Genomic DNA, 27,091 nt, shown 5'->3' on the forward strand with positions numbered 1-27,091 from the left:
GAAACACCAAAAAAGGTACGTGTTGGAAAGAAAAAATAAAAAACAAAGATAAAATGTAGCAAAGGAGCGACTTGCCATGATTGAGTCACAATTTGCCAACTGTCACTGTACTTATAATTAAACTCAGAAGGTAATGAGGGAATAAGAATTCAAGTCATGAACAACTAATATGGAAAATTTCACCGCACTAAAAATATGATTATACTGAAAATTATATTCAATGTTCACATTTTGGCTACCAATGTTAGAGTCTTCCGAGCAAAAATAGAAGATCTTGGGGTAAAAAAAGAAATACACAAAAAAAATGTGATATACACAGAGAAATCAGTTGGTGATATGTCATCGTTCCAGAGGAGTGGTCTAAATCACTTATAATATATATTGGCGGATCAAGGCAATGAAATACCAGAGATCAGGAATCAAACCCAAAGGTGGATCTTGACAAAAAAAATCTCCTATTTTTAAACCTATAAATATACATTGTATCATCAGTTTCTAAATTCTTTCTGAAATAAACATAAAAACTCATGGACCCACACACTCACAGTCGGGGAATCAGCCATTACGAGAAAGAAGTGCCAATAACGTACTTACATATACAAACTGGGAGATGTCCAGACCAGTTGTGATCCTGCTGACAGATGCGTACCGAGGAGCCAATAAGCCTGAACCCGGGGTTGCATTGGTAAACCACTGTGTCTCTGTAGCCAAAATTTTCCCCGATAACCTGGCCATTCACAATCTGCTCTGGGATGCCACAGTGACCAGCTGTAGAAGAGTAAAGAAAAATAGCCCATTACCCTTTGTTCCTGCTCATTGTTATTTTTCTCTCTCAATTTATGGCTTTCTTTTTCACAATAGGACATTTCCTATGAAAGAAAAAATAAATTACTTAGATTGTGGCATTTGTGATATATAACAAAAATGTACACTAATGAGGTGGTGCACCTTTTGCCAGGAAATAAAATTAGTTTGAAAACAATAAATGCAATTGCACTCGGTTATTCATGTAGTGAACTGATTCAATTTGGCTTTCTAACAGTGAGAACAATGAGTTTTAGTGGCTTTGCTACTAATAGACAGCAGCTGAAGGACACACACAATTTTGATTGCACTTTAACATTTAAATACAGTTTTGACAACAATGTAAGAAAATGAAATGAGGGGGCATGTTTTTAAAAGGTCTATGAATTTTAATGCAGACAGGTTAAATTAGTTTAGTCATAACATGTATTGTATTTGGAACACATATTTGAGCTCATTATTTCTGAAATGTTAAATCAAAATTTACACTGGCTTTGGCTTTAGTTGTCCAATCTACAACACAAAGAAAGGTGCACATCTGCAATTCCAAAAAAAACAAAAAAAAAACACCTGTGCACATAATCATGTTACTTGCAGCCACAATAAATCCTCTTGTTTTAGAGAAGAGGGATCACTTGGTGACATTTCTGCTGCCACTTAAAACCTGGAGAACCTTATTTCCCTAATTCATTCCTGCACAGAGAAATTCAGTGGAGCATTTTATTATCACACTCCAATTGAGAGCAGCAAGATTCTGTGAAGATAGTGCTGAAGTAGGCGACTTTACCAGAAGGTGCTCAGCTATGTTAACCTCACCAGTCAGATTACAAGCCAAGCAAAAGGTGCTTCACTTTTAATGAACTGATCAAACCTTGAGCCAAACAAAAAGAAATGGTGCCACACAATTACAAAGACGACTAATGTCACTAATGTCCAGAAAATCTTAACACTCGGCTCCAACATGACATTGAATTCAGATAATCTAATTATGAACAATGCTTTGAGAAAGAATTCATAACCCTCAAATTTTTTCAAATTATTTCCCCATTATAATGTCATGTTCTAAAGCCATTTATTGGAATTTTATTGATGCACAAATAACTATAATTGTTCAGTAGAAAATACATGATTTTTAAAATGATAACAAATGTTATGTGCATTAGTATTTAGGACGCGCCACCCCTGGGGTCAATACTTCTTGCACAATTTTTAATTGCACTTACAACTTGAAGGATACATTTCTACCAGTTTTGCACATGAGCAACTATGCTGCAGCATTAAAACATGTACAGCAGCAACTCTATTTAAAGTAATGCAAAAGACTTTGGTTTCAGCAGTGATTTCTCTGTGGTTTTTCATAAATAACATCAAATGTATAACTCAATTAAAACATTTTTGCCTATCTTCTTTGCCTTAATGCTGGTATATACCATTAGTGTCATGTTAATTGGGCCACAATCTTTTTATCATCAGATGAAGAATAAACAGTGCTCTGCAATTTGTTAAAAGCTTGGCATATTGTTTTATAACCTAACACTGCCTTGAACTTCTCAACAACTTTATATCTAATGTGTCTGTTGTGTTATATGGTCTTCTTGAATCTGTTTTATTTACTTATGTTATCTAACAAACTTCTAAGGTATTCATAGAACAATATTTTTATACTGAGTTCAAATGACACATTGGCTAGAAATCTCTACTAATTAGAAGATTTCTCAAGAAAAAATCTGGAGACATCTTCTAATTAAAACAAATATTGACAACTGTGTCTTTTCTTTGTACTTAAGCAGTAGGCTATGTACTCCTTTGTGTTGGACCATCAAACAAAATCCCAATAATAATATTCATAGAAATGAGTTGCTGTAACTTGAGAAAAACAGAAAAAGCTAGGACTGCATTGGCATGCAAAGCAGTGGCATGTTTTCCTGTTTAAATACTTACTGAGGTAAATTTTGTCAGAACATCTTGAATGACGTTCCACACATTCAGAGAGACTGTTACTATATATCATAAACTTCACAAACATTAATGCTGCCTATATGGTAATATAATCTAATTCTCTGCAGGTAATTGCTAAAGGTCCTTGAACATTTGGAACACAAAGCTTTCATTATTTTCTCTGCAGGCTCTGTAACGGTTTGAAGTGTAGCAGAGGCCTCATTCAGAGCAAATGTGAAGTCAATAGTGGACCATAAAACATCTTCACATCTTCCAGAGTTTTTATTGACACTGGCCATATACACGTAACAACAGAGGCAATTATATCCACCTACTGCTTCCCCATCTGTTTCTATTCTAGTTTTTGTTTCCAATCAAAAATGCTCTTATTTATTCTGAGACGCTTGCCAGCAGTTTCTGAGCTAGGTCAAGAACATTTAGAACGTACTTACCTAGACACTGAGTGTCCATCCCACTCCAAAGGCCAGACAGAAGACACTCTCTAACTGTAGATCCAGTTGAAACATAGCCAAGGTTACAGCTGAAAATAGCTGATGCTCCAAAGGTAATCTGCGTTCCGATTTTCTTCCCATTAGGAGGAGTAGGAAGCTCGCCACAGGAAATAACTGCAATAAGATGAAGAAGATGGTACAAAGAGGAGGAAGGGAGATGGAGAACACCCCGGAAGAGTGAGTAGCAGAAAAAGAATAAAGGATGAGTTAGAAGTTGGCTTACATCTTTGGAGTCAATGGGAGAGCACAGTGATTTACACCTGTCTTACCGACCTTAATGTGATAAAAGCTGACCTGTACTATTTCACTGGGAGCATAATGATGGTGTTTTCCTCTGTCCAAACATCTTTAATAACACTTGCTGGCATCCTGTTCTGTCATTACACAAGCTATTCAATGCTTTTGCCTCAAAACAAAAACAAAAAAAAAAGAGTTCTCATGGCAGCAGAAAAATTTTAGTGTCCACTAGGGCAGTAAACAATACCTAACACAGACTGGGACCAGTATAGGTGAAGAACACAAGAGAGAATCAATAAAATAATGTTTAGGTCAAATATGAACGTGATATGTATTCTTGAAGTCTTTTGGTAAATTCTGTTTACTGAACCTTTATAGCTGAGATGATTTGTTTATAGTGGCTTTATTATTTTTATTACTTACTTTCTAAAAAAAAAAATTAAATCTTACATGGACATTTTAACTGACATATTTTATATTAATTAATTGGCGAAGCAGGTAAAATAACAGAGTTGTTTCAAAACAGTTTTGTGTTTAATATACTGCTTTGAAAATGGGTTATTTGGGGCTTTTAATAATACTTTTGAAACACTCTTTTTTGGGGGTGAATTGATAAATAATAATACAATCAATAAACAACAATAAATTTCAATAACATGATCTGCTCAGAATATCTACAAGAAATTCTTAATAATTTTTCTCTTAAAATTCAGTTTTCTTTTAAAAATTTATTAGTTTGTTTTGTTCTTGTTTTTTTTTCAAATCCGTCCTAAGACACAAAAATCTGTATATAAACAGTATTACTGGTAGTTTTTGTATTGGAAAGCTAAAATTTACTCACTTCTACACCGAGGTCTCTCATTTCTCCAGCTCCAAGCTCCATTGGCCAGACACTGGATGTGGGCAGGGCCGACCCGATAGTACCCAGGGTTGCAGGTGAAGATTATTTTAGTTCCGTATTCATAGTGTGAACCGTTGACTATCCTCCATCTCCCGTGGTCCAGGGAGAAGGAACTAAGACTGGGGCACGTCATTACTGATGGGTGAAAGTAAAGTAGGTTGAAAGATAATTCTGTTTCAAGACAAATTTAGAAGCAGAGCAATAAAACAATCAAAGAAAAAAATAAAATCACATTCTAATCCAATAGGGTTTTTAAAATTCTGTTTCCATTTTGTTACTGCGAGATAAACACAAACAGAAATAAACATTGGTCTCAGAAGAAAACAATATTGTCAATCACGATTTGCTCTGACTTTCTAACTTGGAAGAGGTGCACTGGAATATCAAACCTGTACCCCGCTGTGAACAACAGATTTCCTCTCAACTATTATTCACCTGTCTCATCATATTGCAACAAGTTAATGTTTTTTTTAAATAAATGTTTAAATCATTGTCCTCAAGGACTTACTCCATATTTATATGACAGACATATTTGTTAAACTGTCATACTCCAGTGGCTTTCAGAAAGTTGGAAACTACAGGGAGGTTTATCAAGATTATAGCTCTCAATAAATTTAGTAAGATTTATGTACGTTCCTCATTCAGAGAAAATATTTTCCTATCATCTTCTCTCAGCTCCTTACTGCGTATCCATGTGTTTTTTTGAGATTCCCATGTCTTCCTAAATCACCCTCCATCCTCACTGTCCCTTTCAATCCTCCAAGCAGCCTCTTGCACTCACCGATGCATCGGGGTATCTTGTTGTGATTGCTCCAGGTGCCGTCTGGCTGGCAGACTGTGGTCGTCAGTTCTTTGGAGGACAGCCGATAGCCACTGTTGCAGAAGTAGGTCACCCGTGTGCCGACAGAGTAATCAGCAGCAAGCACACCTCCGTTCACAGGCGCACTGGGCACACCGCATGACACAGCTAGAGGTGGCAAGAGGACCATTGTCGGCACATGTTTATGCAGAGCAGAAGACGTGCGTTAGGTAGCAGCCTACAACGGGTGTGGTAGGTGCATCGGCTTGACAGCTAAATATTTGTGCAGAAAAACACTCGTTTTGTGAAGGCTGTTGTAGCACACAAGCCCTGTCAGGTTTTATAATTTACACAAGAAGGCCTTTCTTTTACTTTCTAAGGATAACAATTTCAGGGTGTAAAAATTCAACAAGATATAATTGCTCAACTTGCTCCAACCAGCCACTGTAGAATTTTGACAGCCAGCCTCATTCATTGCAGACCCTTCAAGATATCATGGCAGAGACAGCTCATGTGTAATTAGCAGCATTAATAACATCTGCACTGAAGTAAATTGAGTCAGTGCCAGAGCCCCGTTACTGTGCATGATACCTCAATGCGGTGGGCTTAGTGAAGCACTTAATGGAACTGAGTTATATCATGAACGAAACGAGTTGCACCTGTCAAAACTTCTATTTCAAGGTGTTACATTTCATAGAATGCCATCCAGCTTTAACACCTGCTTTTATAATAGTGCTGTGGGAGAGTCTGTGCTTCTTACACTTAACTCATTTGATTATAGTATGCATGTATTTGGCCTCTGTGTTTACAAACCTGCTCAAAATATTTGAAAAGGAAGAGAAACAAAGGATATGGGAAAAATAAAACACATGCAGGTGAGTAATAAAATTTAAAATCAGCCAGATTAAAACTATTATGATATGTAACATTTAATATTAACGATGCTTCATTTAGAGCTCAAATATTTGCTCTTCAGCTGTGAGTAATAAGGGTCTACAGTCAGAGATTGGGATTTCTAAAGCTCCCCCAGAGTTCTGTGGTATTTTGTTGAATTCATTAAATTCAAATAAATTACATTTAGGTTTGTTAATGTAATGTTACAAAATGGGAAAATATGCAAAGCACTTTACTTTCTTGTTTTAGTATGATAATTGAAAAACTTGATAAAATCAATAGCACTTCCAGCACAGACTTTTCCCAACCTATAAAACTAGGAGCATTCAGACACAGCAAAACTAGAACACAGAAATACTCAAAGCACATTTGGGCCACTTTGCTCTCAGATATAAGAGCAAAGGAAAGCTTGATCTGGTCAGCTTTAAGGTGTTTTATCAGTGTCAAGTCAAAGGAAGTGATGGGAGATAGATCATTTATGTTAGTTAGTGATAACTAATGTTGATTGGTTATTTATTATACCTACATGGTTACAGTTCAACAAATGCCAACGAAGAGTAAACGTTTTCTCCTCTGATGACATAAAATTATTATGTTTGTGTCATCAATGAGATCACTAGAATATAATTGCTAGCATTTAACCACATACCAGATGGGCATCATCTGTATGAATATATCTGCAGGGATGGTTGGCTCTACCTGTTTTGGAAAAGCTGTGCCCAGTTAGCAAACTGATGGAATCAATCACAGGTGTGAAATGTTTTTAAATATATTTGAAATACATATTTTGATTTCACTGCGTCAAGCCAAAATGCAATTGATGACACCATCTGTCGGTTACAACTGTTTGACTGTGTGTTTGAGTCTGAGTGCGGCCGCAACCACGGCAGGTTTGTGCAGAAAATACACAAACCTGACGTGTGTGCATAAAGGAATGCAGTTCGGTGAGGTAGACCCAACAGCGGCAGTCTCCACGTGTGGATGGCAAGTTAGCAAGTAATTTAAGGAAGTGGAAATTGACAAAGAAGCGAATATTGATTTTTGTTTAATTTCCACCTGAGAAGAAGCTGGCTCTCAATCAGGTTGGATTCAGTTCAACCATTAACTACACAGGGATTGGATTTGAGCTGAGACTCTGGTGTGCTTTATGTGCATGTCATTTCACCAGAAAGGAACAGGGTTGTAGAGTCAATCGCCAGAACATTGGATGTAGAAGCTAGATAATGTTGCAAGTAAAAAAAACAGAATGGCCAGGTAGGATGAGCTTACCTTGACATGCAGGGACTGGTGCATCCCAGGCGTAGTAGCCATAGGAGGTCTTCTTGCATTCAGCTGTGCTTTTCCCAATCAGCTTGTACCCCCTGTCACAAGCCCATGTCACCATGCTGTTAAGATGACCCCCAGTTTGTCTTACTACAGAGCCGTGGTGCGGGGAGTCTGGGGTACTGCAATACATCGCTACAATAGATGAAGAGATAAAGCCACAGTAGAGAACAGGAAAGAAAAAGAAAACCAACAGAAGAGAGAATAAGGACAGAGTGAAGGAAAGAAGGTGGGAAAGTAGACATTAAGAGGAAGAAAGATAAATAAATCAGAGAAAAAGAACAGAGACATTAACAAACTACCTCTAGAGAAAGACTCAAGTTAACATTTTTTTATTACGCCAGAGCTCCATTTTAAATGCAGACTCATAATGAGCGGAAAAGCCTTAGGAATGTCACATCTTTTTAGCACTCAGGCTGTGCACCAAACAGCAAGGGAAGCCCTCAAAATAACATTATTACAATTCCCTGCAAGCCTATGGGCATGCACATATTCAATTTGCTTCAGTACACACAATCTTGGTGCATCCTGCAGTTATTTACACCATAACATTCCTTTCCTTCATCTTACAGGCCATCAATCTAAAAAAAACACTAATTTGATTTCCAGAATATGACTAGTTAATGGCCAATGGGACAGAAATTTCAAGGGAGAGCTTTGTGCATTCCAATAGCTGTCAACCATTTCTTAAAATCTTCATGGCTGGGAGATAGCGGGGATTTAAGATGAAAAGACACATTGTAGTTGAAATCAGTTCCTATTAGAGTCAATCAAGTCAAAAAGGAGTTCCCTTTACAAAATTCATCACACCAACTTGCTTTCAGCACAACACACTTGTGTATTAAAAATAATAGAGAAAAGAACATTTAAATATTTATTTCTCTTCTGCTTTTTGTGCTATTACTGATGCATTTCAAATAGAAAAAGACGTCTGTGCTATTCTTTCCAAGTAGCACTTGCTTTATTAAAGAGTCAATTAAGAATTAAAATCCTCCTAACTTTAGGGAGTACAAAACAGCATGCAAGCCTGGTAGCGACCTCCTTCCTGCTTTATGTGTTTTGTTCATGAAAGCATCTCCCATTGTGATCTATTATTTGTGGAAAATTCGTTTTTAAAAGCAGTGATAGGCCTCAAAGTATAATATATCTGTGTAATCACAGCAGACTGATTAAATTAATGTGGTCATATTGTATTCACATAAAAAAGCTGCAGCTAAGATGGTTCAATAAATATTTCACAGCAAAAAGAGACCACCTTGGTAAAAGACAATAGAATATCGTTTTTACAATGTAGTTTAAAAATAATAGCCTTTTCAGTACAAGTCACTATTAATTCCTTGATGTAGAAAACCCATCAAGAAACCTTTGGTTGATAAATATGGCTGATTTGATCAGCACTGACTTTGTTCCAGTTAGTTGAAAATGCAAATATCTGGTCTTTTTTGATCAGTGAATGCACCACAGATAAGCTCTTCATATTGACAACATCCTTCTTTGATGTTGTAGCTATTAATGAGGGGAAGAAGACGCAAGTTAGATCATGTTAGCATTAGCTCAGTGTTTAAATATGAAGTCAGAGGAAGCATACAAATGTTAGAAACTGTTTGAAAGAAAACTGCATTTCAACTGAAATGATTGTGGTTCCTTAAAGCTGCAAAAGAGAGAGAGAGCAAGACTTTCAGCAGTTTTACTAGCCCAGCTGAGCAGGGCTGTACAGAGTAACAAAAATTGCCTGTTATCTTTGAGTGTTTAATCGGTTTGTTATGTAATATGATGGATTTGGAAGAATTAAAAGCTTGACTTAAATCTATAATTTAAGGTAAGGGTTTACATTCCCTTGGCAATATAGCCAATGCAATTGACTATTTTAACACAATTTTAATGTTGCAGTACTTAAAGATAAAAACAGACCAAAACAATATTTTTTCAATCAATAGAACATGCTAGGAAACAGGGAAGATTTATTTAAATCTAAATCTGAGACAAAGTTTAGGAATTTTTATCCCATATTTATATGAACAAAAACCGCCAAATACACAAAATCATAAACCTATGAAGGGCATCAGTTGTCTGAAATTGGGCCAGATTTACTTGGTTTACAATGAAGCAAAATGCATGAAAGCCTTAAACTCATGCATATTTTGTGTGCATTTAAGGGAGTGTTGGTACCGACTTTATGAAAGCGTGTTTGGTCAGACTTTTGATTTCAAAACTAAATTGAAGCAGATCAATTGAAATGGAAAATCAAAAGGACATGAACACAATGTTTTTCGGGAGAATCTGCTCAACAGATAAAACAGGAAGACGTGTGTGAAAAAGAGATTTGTGTATTTGGTCAAGAGGAATTTTGGATTTAATTATGAAAACTATTTGCCAAACCAAAATAGTTGTACTGGAGAAACAATTGGAATAATCTTGGACCTCCTGCTAAACTGATTAATCAAAGGAGCCAAATGTTTTGCTGTCCTGCTTTTTTCCCCTTTATGTTGAGCATTTGTACTCCTCTTCCCTTTTGGGGAGCAGTGAGGTGGGGAGTGAGGAGGTATGTGTTGTTCTGCTTTGCTTTCGAGTACAGGGATTTGTAACGTTGATGAATGGCCAGAAAGTCTTGAGGCTTATTCTATAATAATAAGCTTTAATTTCCTTGAATTGTAGCTGTTTATAGATCTTTTAGCAAATGCCAAACTACACAGTCACATTTTTAGCACCCCTGGTAGAATGTGCAAAAAGGCTCCAAATGAATTACTCTTGGATTGCAGAAGCACAAACTAACACTAAAAAATATTCAGAAAGTTCAACTTTTAAATGAAGTACATTTATTCAGAGAGGGAAAGGAAATAATTGCTTTTAACAAAATCAAGATCAGTACAGCTGTTGAAACATTCAACAACTTTTTAAAAATAAATATAAATAGGGCAATTTAATCAAGCTGATCAGAGCTCTTCCATTTCATCCTTTAAAGTTTCCATTTAAAGTATGTAAAGCTAACCACTGCAATAGTGGTATATTTAAGTTTCAAGGTCTTTATATCAACCCTGAGATCTGCTCATGCTAACTGAATTTTTAAGACTGATGCAAGAAAAAAAAAATTCTGTTCTACCATCACCAATATAAACGAGAGTAAAATACAACACCTGCATGAACTTTATTTAGTGCTGTAAGCTTTAGTAAGTTTGACCTTTTCAGAAACAAGCACTACGAATGGTGGAGGATCCTTGATGCCTTCCAAAAGTCCACATAACACACATTATCTTTGAAATACAAAGACATTTTAAATACAAATCTGGTAAACTCTACCAGAATCTGAGAATAGAACATTATTTATTCTGTAGGAAAATGATCCAGGACCATATGGAAAAGCTGTTTAGTGGAATAATTAAAGCTCTTGGCTCCAACACTGTTAAATCACAATAACCGTTGTTCTATTGGTAAAAGCATGTTTTATGTTTTACAAAGTATTACCATCAGATGCAATAATTGCTGCGTGATCAATAATTTTGTAAAAAAAAAAACAGTTACATTTTAAACTTTCATTTTAATTGAATACTGAAATCATTGATTGGAATTTTCTAAAACACTTTTCAGAGAGAAATTTTGCTGCAGTAAAAAGATTAACAGATTGTAAGGTGTTTTGCACATTTATCAGGGTAGGATAGGCAAGTTTATTTCCCCTACATTGTTTGGGTACAATTTAGACTAACGACTGTCCATCAGTGATATGTTTTGTGTAATTCTAAGCCAATGACATAAAACAAAAATTAACATTTATCTAAGAGCTTGTTAGATATCAGACTTAAAGGAAGTGGTTTTGCCTGCATTCCCAAATCAGCAAAAATGTTTAACCTGTGAACTGTACACTCCTAACTGGTAGTATTTCTACTTCTCAGCCACACATTAAATTTCTTTGGTTCAGTAAATCTGGCCCCAAGTCTAGTTAAATATAACATTTGTAAAAAAAAGAAAAAAAGAAAAAAAGAGAGAATATGATTATAAGAAGGATACATACTTTGATACTCACCCACATATCTGATGTGGAAGCCGCGACGGTTGGTGGCGTGGTCAGTGGACCAGCGCAGTAGCAGCTGGTGGCCAGTGGTTGTCAGATTGAACGGGGTTTCTATGTCGCCGCTGAGTGTTGAAAGGCTCTGACTGTAGATGTTGGGACCTAGGATTAAATCACAGCAAAAAGTAAGCTGGTCTAATGCTTTGTTTGACTCTTTAAATTCAGTGTAAGACTATTATTTCAGATCATGTTGTTACATACCATCAAATATTTCCAAGATATCAAACTCTTTTTCAGTCTCAAATAGTTCAAAGTTCAGAGTTATGTTGTAGCCCTTCTCTACGTTGATTAGCCAGGAGCACGTCTGAAGATTGGAGTAGTTTTCAGGGTAACCAGGACTTAAGATCTCCCCCGTTGAGTCAAAGCGGACCTCATATGCTGGACATTGCACTACAGAAGTAAATGTGGAGTTAAGGGTTAACATTCATTTTAGAACAACAGGAAGAGCAAAAGGGATACAAATGTACACAAAAGCACAGTGAGTACACAAAGACAATCAACAGTAACAAGAGAAACAGAAGACAATAAATCAGAAGAAACTGGATCAGAGAAAGGGCAAGCTAAATTATTAGGGAAGAATAAATTACACATGGAAGTCATGAATCAATCACATTTTAGCAAAATGACTGATATTCCAACAAAGGCTGAAGCTGATGCTGTCACTGGGCTCCTTTAAAATCAGTCTTTCAAATAATAAGAGTCAACAGGTTAGACATTCACTTTTCATGGAAAATGATGTGTGGGCGTGCGCGTGTGTGTGTGTGTTTCATTTCCTGGTGGCTGGCATGTGAGAAATAATGACAGTCCCGTTACTTTATTTTCTTGCTTTGTCGGTGCTAGAAGCTGGTCTTGAAGGCTGGTAGTGAAATAACGTGGTGCATATAAAAGGTTAATGTGAACAACTACTCCAGATAAAAAGGTCAGGGGAGAAACGTGGACATATATCAAAGAGCAGAAAAATAAGAAAATATTGAAAATACTGTAACACAGAATGATCATGCTGCAAAGTTATTGGGAAGCTTTTTATGTTTGGCTCAAAAGGAATCTGGGGGTCATGACCTAACTCAGTAGGAGAAAAACTTGAAATCACACAACACAATAATACAACACATTAATAGCCCTCTGTGATCACTAATGATTTAACAGTAACTGGTTTTATTGATTGCTGTGATAACATCTCTGTCTATTAAAATTACTTTTAAAATGATAGTAATATTAAGCCAGCAGGTAATAACCACAATATTAAAAGCTTCGAGCACATCATATAACACTAAGGCAAGACATTTAATCATCACAAAAGCTTGAGTGTTACATTTAGCTGTTTTATGGACCTTTACTGTGCAATTTCTTTTAGGATGTCTTGTAAGTTGTCAACTAAAAATGACAACTTAAATATTAAATATATTAATAGTTATTCTAAAAAAGGTCATACATATGAATAATTTGTGCTCAACTGTACTTCTCCTCAGAAGAAATTGTGAACAAACTCATAAATACAAAAAAACCTATGCTTTTATGGACCCCATGCTATTATGTTTAAAGTTTAACATTCATATCAAAACAGCAAGATATAAAACAAAAACATTTTGTTTAATCTGTCATAACTGAGATGTTAACGTAAAGTGTATAATTTTTAAAAAATACATGCTGAGTTGCAATAAACAATTAGTTTATAGATTAGCATTATAAAAAAAATACAGCAAATATAACTATTCATCATGTGATACCAAAACACTTTTTGAAAAGTCAATGACTGGGATTGGAACAATGACTGGGATTGGAACAATGAGTTCTATCATGGCAGTTCCACACAGAGAAGCTGGTTGCCTATGTGCCAGGGCCGATTTGCTCTACAAAAACGATATCTCCGTATGGTATACTAATTGCCGGATTGACTTTTAAATCAAGACTGGATCGAGCATCAAAGTAGGCACGCCACATTGATGTAATAGCAGCCTGGGTTTGTTTGACCTTCAATCATTTGGATTGCTGGGGTGTTTGCGTGTGTGTGTGTGTGTGTGTTTGTACAGGATTGCTACTCTGGCTGTTTGAACATTTTTATTTCTGCCATTGATTCCAGGAAACAGTAAGCAAAACCAGCATTAATGTTTCAAAAATAATGACTCAGTAATGGGTGGATTTTGTGTTAAGGCCATTTTTTTCTTGACATAATGGTTGTCTGCAGACATAAATGCTTAACTAACCAAAATACTGTGATGAATTTTTAGATATTGGTAATACTATTTTTATTGTAAAATGGTAGATACATTTTGGTGATACTTTTGACATAATATGTTTAAATACACACTATGCTTCTTATCATTGACCTTTTTAATAATATCTGTGACATCACTTTTATGGAGAGATAGAAAATGTTAATTGAAACCACCACAATATCAAATTACATAAATTGAAAACCAGAAACCACAGTCGGCATTTCATTTGCATAGATATAAAAATTCTAAATTATTTTAAAGTTTGTAATTTACATTTAGTTTTACACAAATAACCTCACAATAGCCTTTCATCCATGAAGACAAACATGTTACTATCTACAAAGCTGCAACCAGCCCCATTTAGGTGAGCAGCACTCATAATATTTATATTCTCCATTACTTGTTTAATAAACTAACGTTGCCAGGCAACACACACCAAGGAATCCAGTGAGCCCTGTTGGGGCTTAAACTCTTTGAATTTAACTTTCGGTGCAGGGATTAAAAAATGAATCATGAGAGGCTTAAAATGTTTCAAACCCCCTCAATACTGCTACTTCATAAGATAGGCCTATAAAGTACTGTAATATGGATGAGAAACTACCCTGAGAGCAGAAAAAAACATGCAAGCTTTTGGTGGGGGGCGTCTGGTTGCACATAGAGAGCACATAAAAGAGGCCTGCTCACGCGGTTATAAAGAATATTATATTATATATTGTATTGTATATTAATAAGAAATGTTCCTATACCTATTTTATTCATCTCTGAAAAATACAGTTATTTAGTTACAGGTAAACAGCAAATATTCACCTCTTAACTCATTAAGCAGACGTTTTCCACAAAAATGTGTTTTCTAGCTGAATGCAAATTTAGGACACTCTGAAATGGACTCTATAATGCTAAACTGGCCTGGTCCTAATGCAGAGAGGCTGTTCTTTAGAAGAGGCAGGAAAACTGATCAGCGTTAGTGGAGGTAACTAAAGAATAAATATGACATGTACAGTCATGTATACTGTACATGTATAATGGGAAGGTTTAGATCAAGGCATTTTTTGTTATAAAATGGTCCAGTCAAAGTTCTCACCTAAATCCAATTAACAATGTGTGACAAGACTTGGGAATGTATGCTAAAGGAAGACTAGGCACAGATTTTAGTCTCCAGATGTGTGAAGTGGGTCGGAGATGCAACCAAAATGACTTGCAATTGTAATTCCAGTAAAAGGAACATATTGTCTCAAGAGTAAATATACAAATGCACACATTTTTAATATTTTTGTTTTTAAAAAACTTAACTTTTTTCCTCTCATATCACAGTTATGTACTGCTTTGTGTTGATGTTTTGATCTTTCACATAACATCCTAACTAAATACATTGAAGCCTGGGGTCTTATGGTGGTACTTTGTGAAAAAGGTAGAGAGGTGGGAATACTTTTGGAAAGAACCGCATATCAGCTCATGACTGCATTACTAAAGCTGGTATATAAAATTTTTCATACGCTTCCTTGTCGACAGAGCCTGAATAAATATTTCTGAAAAACGAGGGACATTTAGGCATAAATTTGCACACTTAAACAAGGGCATTTTAGTGTTGTCTTTAAGGCATGAAATGACAACTAAAAATAAAAACGGAATCAAAAGCATAAGAGAATTTTCTCTCCTGGCCTGTCGGCAAGCTGGCGATAGCCAGCCCTTGTTACACGCCTGCAGTAGCAGTCTCTTGCCTGTGAATAGCAGGTCAACTCAAATTAAGTTTAACTTTACATGTCCCAAGGAGAGCAATTAGTTTCATGCTGGAGGTGCACAAGGGCATAACATATTCAATGCAAGGAAATGTAATGAATTCTTAAGAGTAAAAATTAGGTGATCCATGAAAATGTCAAGCAACAAATTGCCGACCCTAAAATTGTGCTAACTATGCCAATGTGATCCTTGAGGCCAGTTTTAGGAAAACCCGAACAAGATGATTGGCCATCTGACATATAAACAGACAAGTCTATCTCTGACGGTGCCCAATTTAAATCTGCATTTCACTTCCTCTGCCGTTCAGGTTCTCAGTTTAGGGCATGATTCTTTATAAAACCAACCCTTATTTGTTGTGCTTCTTTCTTTATAGGATATCCATGTTGTCACAACTTGTACGAGTTTCGTTGAGTTATTCATATGTGCCTTTTTGAACACTTTCTTTGAGAGAAGGAGACTTCAAGAATTAGCAGCAGCTATGTGTATTTGGCAGGTTTATTTGTAGCACTTACATTTGAATGTGGGTAATTGTCAAAAGTACCACTATGTGAGGTCCAGCTAATATGAGCTGGATGACTTTGACAGAGTTCTGAGAAATGAGCTGGGAAAATTCACTTTCCTAGTATTCCCATTTGACTGCACCTCCTTTGCCTATTCCTGCTACTTTAGTCGGCAAGATGAGATAAAAACATCTTTATACCAAACAAGAATTTAGCTACGGTTTCTTTTATTCAATTTCCTGACTCTTAAAGGTAACTTGAAACATTATTTTAAAAAATTGTAGACAAGCCTCGTGTTGCATACTACAAATATATTCTTAACAAAATGAATAATTATACAACTAATTACGACTATACTGATTCAGGGTGGTTGTATACAAATACTCAAGACACTTTGTTTATATTTTTTAAATATATTGTTACTTTGTATGATAAATCACATAGCATCATAATAAAATAATTATTTTATTTTATGTAAAAAAAATAATTGTATTTAATGTGAGCAAGATGTCAATATTATGGTAAATAAAAAATACTTTTGATTCAGTGTTACTGTGTACAGCTTTACTTGAGATTCATGTATTAAAATAAACCCACTCAAATTCTGAATAAATTAATATAAGGAGAAGAAAATCAAAACGCCACATAGATACGAGTAAAAAGATTCCAAATCACCCAGCTGCATCTGACGTTCTTTCATAAACATCAGATCTGGATATGTGAGCTACACATTTTTAAAATGCTCAGATTACAAGTTCAGTGTCATGAGATTTCACAGATGAAAAAGACATCATAATGAAACCTGTTGATCTTTAATTAGTCTCAAACTGATCCTCAGCAGACACACGTGGATTCTTACAGAGGGCTGGGCCGGCTTTGTTCCAAAAAACCTGCAAATCCCGATCCTGATGAAGAACAGCGATGCCGTTTGCCGCCAAGATACTGCTGGAGGGCGGCCTGCTGGCTGTCTGTCTGTTAAATGATGCATCAACCGTGAGTGCTGCTGACTGCAACCAACCCTGGCAGAGTGGTGTCAAGTGCACTCATAACAGTATGATTACACATACACATAAATAAAAAAAGCACACAGGCGCAAACATAAAAAAACATTCAACACCATCGCAAAAACATATTCATTGACCCATAAACATGCACTGCGCAAAACCAACCTTGACAGACTGGTGGCGGCCCATCCATCTGTAGCCTCTCTCCAAGTCGGCAGGTCAGGATCTCGCTGCCCACCAAGGTGAAGCCCAGCTGGCAAGAGTACCGGATAATGTCTCCTGTGGGGTCGTTTACACCGGTGATCATGCAAATATGAACACAAGAGGCAAAACTTGGACATGAGAAAAAGATCCGTCAATTCGTCGACCCACGCAGCCACAGACTTATGAAAGCACACCGACACCCACTCACACACAGGGATGTCGTTAGCTCTCCTCAGCAACAGCACTGGAAACAGTAATCAACTGCACATTTCCTAATGAAGATTGACATCCTCTAGAACTTAAGGCACTTCATTAAATTACGCAGCCGTACACTTGCACACCAGCACACGCTAAAAATGAAAACTACACACAAATTCAAAGGCTCAAAGTAAGTCAGCCACTGGCCACATGACTTCCACTTCACTTTACTAATTACTTCTGAGCACTGAAAACACAAACAGCTTATAAGTACATCTAATTAGCCCTGCCTTCAAACTAATATTTTAATGCATGAAGCATGAATAGATGGGAACACTTAAAAGGATGAGCAGAGTGAAGGAGACACAGACACCCGAGATGGAAAAAGATGGTAGAGGCTACAATAAACACATGCCTAGGTTCATTAATGTGGATAAATGAATTTGGTCTAATACAAAAGAAGAGCAGAAAATAAAAGTTTCAGATCATCAACAATATTAAGAAAGACACCATAAAGAATCATTTAGACTGCAAGAAAAAGTCAAAATCCGCCAAATGAATAAATTATTTTTAGATGAAGAGGATTTCATATGCGTATGCCTGCTTGTTTTGTCCTTTGTTGGCTGGCCATGCAGATGCACCTTTGTCAAGTGAAAGCTGATTCTATTACACATTGTCCCAGCCTGTAAACGAGCAAAATAAAATGAGACAAACCTATTTCAAACTCGTCATCATCGGTTAGGATAGTGGCATTGGCGACGGGAGGGGGTGGCTGACAAGTTCTCAGCTGGTAAGCTGTTGGAGAGAGAACAAACAGTGAACTCTGCAACAAGAGTGTATGTGTGCACTAAAAAACATGCGGGAGAGAGATGCATATAGAGAGACAGAGACAGTGTAAGCACATTTTCTATTCGGCTCCACACATCGTTTCTCTTCCATTATACCGAAAGCTGATTAGATCATAAATTGCTGCCTATCACTGTTCATAATCATCAAAAAATATAACTAATTTAGCGGCGATGGGGTGCATTTTATTATTAATCAACTTCCCTTCAAAAGACGCTTTTATATTGCAGACAAAAACAGACATAAGGAGTCATCCATCATTTATCACCATACATAACTGGAAGAAATACAATAAAAAGAATGACAGGGCCAAGAGAAAAAGGGAAATTAAGAAATTTTAAATATAAGAGAAGAATGAGCAATCAGTCTCTACTCACTCCAATATGAGTAATATTAAGGACCAAATGAATAAACTCAAAGAAATGTGGAACAAAGTGTGTTCTTAGCTAGTATCGAAGGGAAACTTACCATAATAATGGAGCTCAAAGAAGCCGCTGGTGCTGAAGTCGCTGTGAAACTTGATGAGGACCTGATTAGCTGTGGTGGACACACCTTCCTGCAATGATGTGCCACTGAACTGGCCGATTTGAGGCGAAGTTTGGTCGGGTCCATCCCTGATATGGAGATACAGATATGTCAGGAATGGTGGACAGAGAGCAAGAGCAGAGATGATTTCTGAATAAATAGTAGCTGGGATCAAAGAGCAGGTCTATTTATCCCCAAGCGGCCTTGTCGAATCAGCAGACTCCCAACAGTTTGAGAAAAAGTTTCACAAGCAGAAGTTTGCTATAGGTTGCTTATAGAGGGTAAAGCAATAAAATGCCCCCACGCACCTTTCAGCCATGACGCATACTGATGAAGGAAAGAAAACATCAACTGAACTTTTTTTTAAATAAAGTAAATGAATATGGTATTCGGCACTAAAAAATGGAAAGGTTTGATAATTAAAAAAAAATAATAATTATTACTGACTTATGATTGGATATGAGTAGAGCAATTTAAAATTGTCATCAAGAAGCTATCTAAAGAAAAAAAACAACCTGTACTGCTGTCTATGGTTTCTAATGCAAGCCATGCTATTTGTGTCAAAATCAAATTATTTCTTTAATATTCTATACCCAGTTTTACAGCAACTCTCTTCTCCACATACGCACATAAACAGCAGTGCTTCACCTCTGCTCCTCATAAAAGGAATTAATGGCTTCTTAAAACAGACAAGCTGCAAGAAAAAATATTTCAAATGCTGTTAATTATAGTTCTTAAAAAGAAATCAGAACAAAACCCAAAGATGGAAAAAAGCCAAAAATATTTGTTTGGTGCATCAATACTTGGTTTTTTTTATCCTTCATTGATTGGCAATAATGTGTGGCACCTTCTATGATCATGGATGCTTTCACTTGCACATAACCTATACTTTCATACTAGCTCCCACCAGATTTCCTAGCATATCTATAATGTATAAAACAAAATGTAATGTCTACTACAGCCACTGAAACAGTTAAACCATTGAATGACTGTGCGGTAAAAAGAGAAGATTGGCAGGCTGATTAATGCTCACAGGAATGTACTCTTGTGTGAAATTGTTTAAATATATTGAGCCTTGCAGAAAATGTTCATACCTGCAAGGCCTTTTCACACCATCACATCACAACCAAACAGTTTAGTCCATTTCATCCACTACAAGATTTTGAAGTGGATGAAAATAATGCATGGTTTTCAATATTCTTTCACAGATAAATTATGGCCTGCACTTATATTCACTTCCTATGAGTCATTACTTACAGGCTTTCTTTAATGATATCCCTACTCATCAGTGTATGTACTGAATGTAGTGTGAAGCTCTTTGAGGTCCTCTGGACTTGATGAAGCGCCATCAATACGAGTACAGTCCATTTACCATTTACAATCAGTTCCATCCACCTGTCATTTCAGGTGAATGTGGTTGCAGTCGGACCATACTTTCTGTTTTAGATGATGGATTATAACATTTCTTTGAGATGTTTAAAACTTGACACTGTTTTTTAAATAGACATGTTTTATAACCCAAAGCTGCTTTCAACTTCTCCATATCTTTATCACTGACATGTGCAGTGTTATGCTTGGTCTTCATGACACTCTCTCAAACAACAGGACACTGCTTACTAAATAGAGTACTTCAGAAGTCTAATGGTTAGTCTGTATTGTAAGGTGCCAAAGTGAAGGGGCTGAATACATATTTACACTTGATTTTTAGATCACACACAAGTCTAACAAGACAGTGAAATTTGATGTTATAAAATGAAAAAACAAGGCAGTGTAGATGATGTTCCAAAATCTGCTTAAGGTCAAAATGATGTTTTGAGCCAAATGATAGTAAGTCAAAAAAAACGCAAAGTTGAAAATGAAGACATGTGTGACGGTCAAAATGTGAATTTTTAGAAAGAACGTTGGAAATAAGCCACTGGCAGAGTTCACAGAAGCCAATTTTTTGGTACTGAATTTAGAGTACCAAGACAAGACAGTATTCTTTCTGGAAAGAACTACTCAAGGATATACAGACGTTTAATTAGGGTGCCTCTGGGCTTTTTTCCAAAGGGGCCACCTCAGGCAAGTCAGACTGAGAGGAAACCTGAGGTAAACCCCTAATTATATATTCTGTTGGTAAACAGACCACAAGATCACCCAGGTAGAGAGAAGTAATACAGAGGCAGGTTTTATAAGGTCATACAAAAGTTTCTCTCTTAAAAAACGACTAAGATCTGCTCCATAACTCCGCCAAACTCCCTCCCAAAAATAGAAGAATCAATCTCCATTTGCTTTTAACACTGTTAAAGAGTTTTGCTAATTAGTTGTATCGGGAAATATATTTGTGTCAAAGTTGCAACAAAGGTCCAAATTAACAACAAAATACTGTCCGCAATTCCGAATGAATAGCTGGATGAATGGGTGGACTGCTTTGGGGTAATAAGAGAAATTAGCAGTAAAGCCATTTGTAAGGGATGCTTTAGCTGCTGATTCCAAAACACAGAATCACCTCTGCTTATGAGACGAGAAGGAGTGGAGGGGTGGCATCTTTAACCCCCGTTAGACAGTGAATTAAAAACAACTCACAAGTGATTTCTTCATTTCACAACAAACATAGAAATTCAAATGGGAAGAAAATACTATTCTAAAAGCTTAGTAGGGAAAGAGATTTCATCACTGGCTCTTTCAGAGGACTTTAGCCATCATCAGCAAAATGATGTACACAAAATACTGTTCTTGTATGTATGTGTGCCTTTAATATCTTATGTACTTAAAAAAAAGCTTATGTCAGTTTCATTTCAGAGTCATCAGCAAAATTGGAGGCTCTGGTCGAGCAAGAAAATGAAATGTTGCCGTCAGGGGACAGATTATTTATGCAGCCTTTCATCTAAAACCAGTAGCACCAGTAGTTCTCTCTTCATATAGCATGAATGGTGACCTCAGTGCTGTGAGGCATTTTTTTATGCTTTATCACCCAGGGGGACAGCTCCATAACTGCCTGAGGCTTACGACTCATCACACAGGCTACAAGGGAGGTAAAGGAAGATGGGCAGACTGAGTGGAAGGCAGCTGGTAAAGCGACAGACGGAAGGTAGCATTGCTCACCGCTGTACGGCTGTCTGTTATCAGCAGAAGTTTCTGCAAAGCAACAAACATCCCAAGAGGTTCCAACCAGACGTTTTTGTGCTGATGCACATTTCTGTCTTTTAGAGCAACACTCACTGGGATGTCCTCTGATAAGCAGAAGTTTTATGAGTTTGATGAGACAAGGGAACTTGGGCTCCCTTTGGTTTCTTTTAGTTAATCGCATTCTCCGTGACAATATATTTTGCTCTTGGGGGGAAAACTGGGGAGAAATAAAATGAGGCCACCAATGTCAAGCAGGGTCAAAATCTTTGAATGGCTGTTGGCTCAATTAATCGCAGTGTCACAGCACAAGCTGTGAGCACAACATGTCCAAGTGGCCTCTGGCCTTAGCCCTATGTCAGCTGTTGGATCCCTTCTGTGCAACTTCAGTTTGCATCGCGACATAAACATGATTTGAAAGCGAATATCTAAGTTACGTTCCAGCTTTGTCCTAAAAACATAGGAGCTCTTCCATTTGTAATTGTATTTAAAGTAATGGTTAAAATAAAGCAAAACCATTTTAAATTTCATGGTTTTTAGATACTTTGTTCTTAACAATGTCATGGCACAGCATTTTCAAAAGGTTTGGTTTTAAAAATAAAAAGATTACACAGCACATTTATTACTAAGATACGAGAGAAGGTAACTCATTAAGTGATATCGGTTTTCTCCAGCTGTATGGAGAACAGAATGATAAAGTAATTCTCCTACCCCATGCGTTGTTATGCACTGCCAGTGCTGAACATCAGTACAAAATATAACCATGGTGTGGAAATTAAAGGAGAGTCACTCATCTATCATGACACTTTGGACTTTGAGTTTTGTCACTTTGATTTTCACTGTGTGTTTTGTGTTCTTACTAATCTCCATATTCTAGCATTATTGCAGTGTTTACTTTATTATAATGCATTTCATTAAAATAAAAATAACACATCTGTGTCGTGTGGTCCTACATAGTTGACAGTTAAAATTTTAGAACCTGGTCATTGATGAAACTGTGAAATTGAAAAAGGATAGTTTGCTTTCATAATGACTGCATATAATACAACTTTGACATTGTTCAACTCTCTAAGACTAACAGAGATAAATTATTTATATTTTAAGTTTATTTTATATGAACAGACACACAAAAAAGGACAATCTGAATAAAACCGTAGTGCCCTGTTTATTTCCTTTTAGTGCAAGAAGGTTAAAAAAACACTATTATTTTTGGTTTACCTGATGTCTGTGTGGAATGACGTATATAAATTTTTGTACCACTAACATCAACCTTACTTGCCGCGTTGACCGATGCTCCTACATTCAACCACATTTCAGGAAATTGTACAAAATGCAGATAAAGGTTAAAAAAGTTGTGTAAACGGATATTGCATATGTGTTTATATCGCAGACATATTCGTTCTTACCAATATGACAAAACATTAAACCAAATATTAAAACATCAGAGAACACAAGTTCTCTATGGCTTCTGTACAAACAGAGGTTAAAGTAAAACAAATGTCAAAAGGGGAGTAGAAACAATTTTCACTGCAGATTATACAACCTTGTAGCACTGGCAGTGTGGTTTTAAAACAGTGATGTATGCAGAATCAGAACATGCTTCCAGAGGAAATGAAACTCCCCTTTTGACAGTGCTGACACATACCTATCAACAAAACCATGAGTGATGGACTACATTTACAACATTGAGAACATGGAAAACCTAAGCAGTGAAAAACGAGCTCTCTCACCTTCAATAGGACTCAATTTCAAAGACATGTAGGCAATAAAAACGTTAAACAGTATTGTAAAAAAACAAACAAAAAAAAACAACAAATGAATTGTTTTACTCAACTCTTAAACAGTGCGTAGGAAAGACTTGCTGCCCTTAACAGTAAGGCTCACAGGAAACAAACATTTTGTGTGTACCATAGCATGACAATGTACAAATTTAAACTAAAGGAGGAATTGGAACTCACCAAACTGTGATGTAGTCATAGATGGGCTCTGTATTGATAACAGAGAAATTTATGTAGATTCCGTATCCTGGAGGTACTCTGACAGTCCACATGCAGTCCTGAAAGTGTGGGTACTCGGCAGGATGTCCAGGGGAGTAAATTGTACCATTCAAGGATGTTATATTCCCACCACAGAGCGCTGCGGGGAGGGGAGGTAGATAAAGATGATCGATAAAAAATAGAAAGTCACTCTTTTCCATCAGTTGTAAAAATTGCTTTTATGTCTGTATTGTCCATAACTGTTGATAAAAACAAGCCATAATAACGTGGTTGTCAAGTTGTCAGATGCCACTGACAACTTGATAACCCCGAATAACTTTGAAAATAAAACCTTCTCTGACATGATCTAACCTAAAAATACTGTCCAAAGGACTGAAAAAAATGCTGGGATATGAAAGGAGAAAAGCAAAAGCTGCAGATCCTAAAAACTGAGATTGACTGATGTTCACCTGAATGGTTCCTCATTGCTTCGCTTAACTGATGATAGATATTTTGGTACCCCTGAGTGACATCTGAGTAGACCTCTTGAGATTTACAATTTACCCAGGCATTTTCAGCTTTTGTAGTAAAGGACTTGCAAATGCTCCACAAATTACTATAATGTGCTGTAGTTTATTTTTTAGCAAAGGGCTGGTATTTTTGGTGAGTCAGACACTTTTATCTCCCAGAATAAAGAATATGACTACAAGCAGTCATAAGAACCCCTTATTTATTATTTTTTTTAAAGAATCACTTCAAGGATATTTCTGTTGTAGGTCTTTATGACAGAATGACATATGCCGCCATCTTAGTCCCTTTTTGAAGATGTTATATAATTTTCTGAGATTATTTCATATTTAACCACAAAGTTTGAAGCTGCCAGATTAAAGGTTACTCACAAAAACACATTTTTAATTCATAGAAAAGCTGCATTAATTTGGAGATAATGCTTTCAGAGACTGAGAAGATGCAGTGCTAATTCTTTAATGTTGTTTCTGTAGATGAAATTCACAAACAGCAAGACACAAATGCAGCTTGAAAGACACAGCAGGGCCTCACCTTCACAGCGAGGTATGGGGTGATTCCAGTTTCTGCTGACTCCATGCAAACATGTGAGAGAGGCCTCTCCGATCAGAGTGTAACCTGGCAGACACTCAAAGGAAATGGTCATCCCCACGCTGTAGTCCTGACCGATCACTATGCCATTGCGAAATGGACGTGGGTCGGGACATCTCTGCAGCTCGTATGCTGTAGGTACAATTCCAAGAAGTTGTTAGTGAGCAAATGTTTATACATGACATAACATGTGTAGTGAATTGCATAGCCCTTGAACTTTTATGCACTGGTCACATTGCCACTGCAAACTTCAATGTATTTTAATTGTATTTTTGGGAGAAGTGTATATCAGTGAAGTGGATATATGTGCACAAAATAAATGCAATAATGTACCAAGCTTTAAACTCAAGTGAGTGTAATTAAATCCAATATCAAAAATGGAAAAAGTATGACACAACTGCAAAACTACCAAAGCACGGCTGTACACCTAAACGGACCGGCAAGGCAAGTGCATTAGTCAGAGAACCACCCAAAAGACTCGCAAAATTTCAGGAGCAGCAATTATTGGTGATGCACCACATAAATTTTGCCTTTTCGGAAAAATGGTGAATCATTGTTAAAGTCATAAGAATTTGTGTTTAACGTTTTCTACAACACAAGTAAGAAACATAGCAGGGATATGGGAAAATGTGCTCTGGTCATCTAAGAGCAAAATTAAACTTTTTATACTGCCATACATCTAATATGGCAGGTGTGGAGGAAAACCAACACTGTACACATTACACCATACCTACTGTGAATCATCATAATGTAGAATGCTGGTCTTGATAAGCACACCTGACGTTTTAGATTTTTATTTTTAAATACATTTTAAATTACTATGCATTGCTTAAGTGTTGGTCTGTTACATAAAATCCCCCCAAAATTTGAAGACTGAACTTTCAATGCGACAAAATGGGAAAAAGCTTAAGGGGTGTTAATACTTTTGCAAGGGACTATACACAGTACCAGCTCTTCTATTCTTCTTTGTGATTGTCAAATACATGATTGAGTTGATTGTTTTAAAAACCTTAGTAAAACTTTAAAGATACAAAGTAGAATGTCATAAATAAAAATGTTTTCATCAAAGATTATTTTTGAAATATTAATAGTCGTTAGACATCAGAAAGTTTACATTTCAAGAACATAAACTTTATGGCTCAGAAAACATTCGTGGTGAATCAAAGTTCTTCATTTTTGTCACCCTTTTGTCATCCTCTCTTTTCAAGTCCATCTGAATGATGGCTTTTTACCCTTCTTCCACTTCACCTGCTGCTATTACAAAAAACAATTTCAACAAAACCAATCTTTGGTTCTTACCTTGGTAGACAATGTGGAAACCAGGCTTGTTCTGGGAATAGTCACTATGAAAGAAGAGTGTGGTCTCGTGCGTGGTGCTAAAGAGAGAATTGGGCACCACAGGGCCACTGAATCGATCTATCACTGTCCCTGTCTCCAGAGTCCCACTGCGCACCTCCAAATAGTCATGAACAGGCTCTGTGGAGAAGTTCAGAAACTGCAGGTGGATCCCTAAATTGCAAAAAAGAGGAAGTTAGTCAAAATGAAGGATTGTGGATTAACATCTGTAATAATCTTCTGATATATTAGTACAGATTTCATGAGTAAATCTTGAAAACTCTTTGTGGCTGAACTCAGGCAGTATGGACAATTATTTGCATGCAAATATCAGTCACACAGTGATTACATCACACACAGTAAGACAATTTCAAATGCTATCAGCTGATTTCTGTTCAGTAGAAGAACAATAAATGTCATCTCATAGTACTTATGAAAGGTCTTCTCTCTCACTCTAATCTTTCAAACAAGGTAAAGTTTCAATAAGAAAAAACTTGTTCTTTAAATAGTAATATCCTACCCTAATCCACACATCAATGCTTTTCTTTGAGACTCTGACCAGGCATTAAGGGCTTATTATATTCCATCAAATCTGTCATGTCACAGTCAAAATATAACCTGACTGTTACAAGAATCTAAATAAAGTAACCTTCAGCAGCAAGAGTGGTGGGAAACTTGCTACATAAAATCCCAATTTTGACAATAAAACAGTTGAACGTCTAGTAAGAGAGATCTAAAATAGTTTAAGTATTGGATTAATAAGCAGGAGTTTGCTGGGAATACAACAAAGAAAAATACAAAGACATATTCATTAAAGTTTTTTGGTTATGTAGCCACATATGTATTTATTCCGTCTGT

The 27,091-nt window shown here is 36.5% G+C and overlaps 1 protein-coding gene across 5 annotated transcripts in view; it reads right to left on the minus strand.

The window, feature by feature from the left end:
- LOC114141949 (CUB and sushi domain-containing protein 3-like) overlaps nt 1–27,091 on the minus strand; it is a 244,962-nt gene that overhangs the window by 58,891 nt on the left and 158,980 nt on the right. For 3 of the 5 annotated variants that reach the window (XM_028012890.1, XM_028012888.1, XM_028012887.1), the window contains 13 exons: nt 26,198–26,407; nt 24,842–25,030; nt 23,765–23,942; nt 18,645–18,790; nt 18,045–18,125; nt 17,094–17,207; nt 11,673–11,861; nt 11,415–11,573; nt 7,355–7,543; nt 5,174–5,359; nt 4,333–4,527; nt 3,195–3,368; nt 595–768 (listed from right to left, as the gene is read on the minus strand). In XM_028012890.1, coding sequence (XP_027868691.1) covers nt 595–768; nt 3,195–3,368; nt 4,333–4,527; nt 5,174–5,359; nt 7,355–7,543; nt 11,415–11,573; nt 11,673–11,861; nt 17,094–17,207; nt 18,045–18,125; nt 18,645–18,790; nt 23,765–23,942; nt 24,842–25,030; nt 26,198–26,407 — 2,184 coding nt within the window. The remainder of the gene's footprint in view (nt 1–594; nt 769–3,194; nt 3,369–4,332; nt 4,528–5,173; nt 5,360–7,354; nt 7,544–11,414; nt 11,574–11,672; nt 11,862–17,093; nt 17,208–18,044; nt 18,126–18,644; nt 18,791–23,764; nt 23,943–24,841; nt 25,031–26,197; nt 26,408–27,091) is intronic. The other 2 variants (XM_028012891.1, XM_028012889.1) reach the window with 1 other exon arrangement.

This window comes from Xiphophorus couchianus, chromosome 3, assembly GCF_001444195.1.
Source record: "Xiphophorus couchianus chromosome 3, X_couchianus-1.0, whole genome shotgun sequence".
NCBI classification, from domain to species: Eukaryota; Metazoa; Chordata; class Actinopteri; order Cyprinodontiformes; family Poeciliidae; genus Xiphophorus; species Xiphophorus couchianus.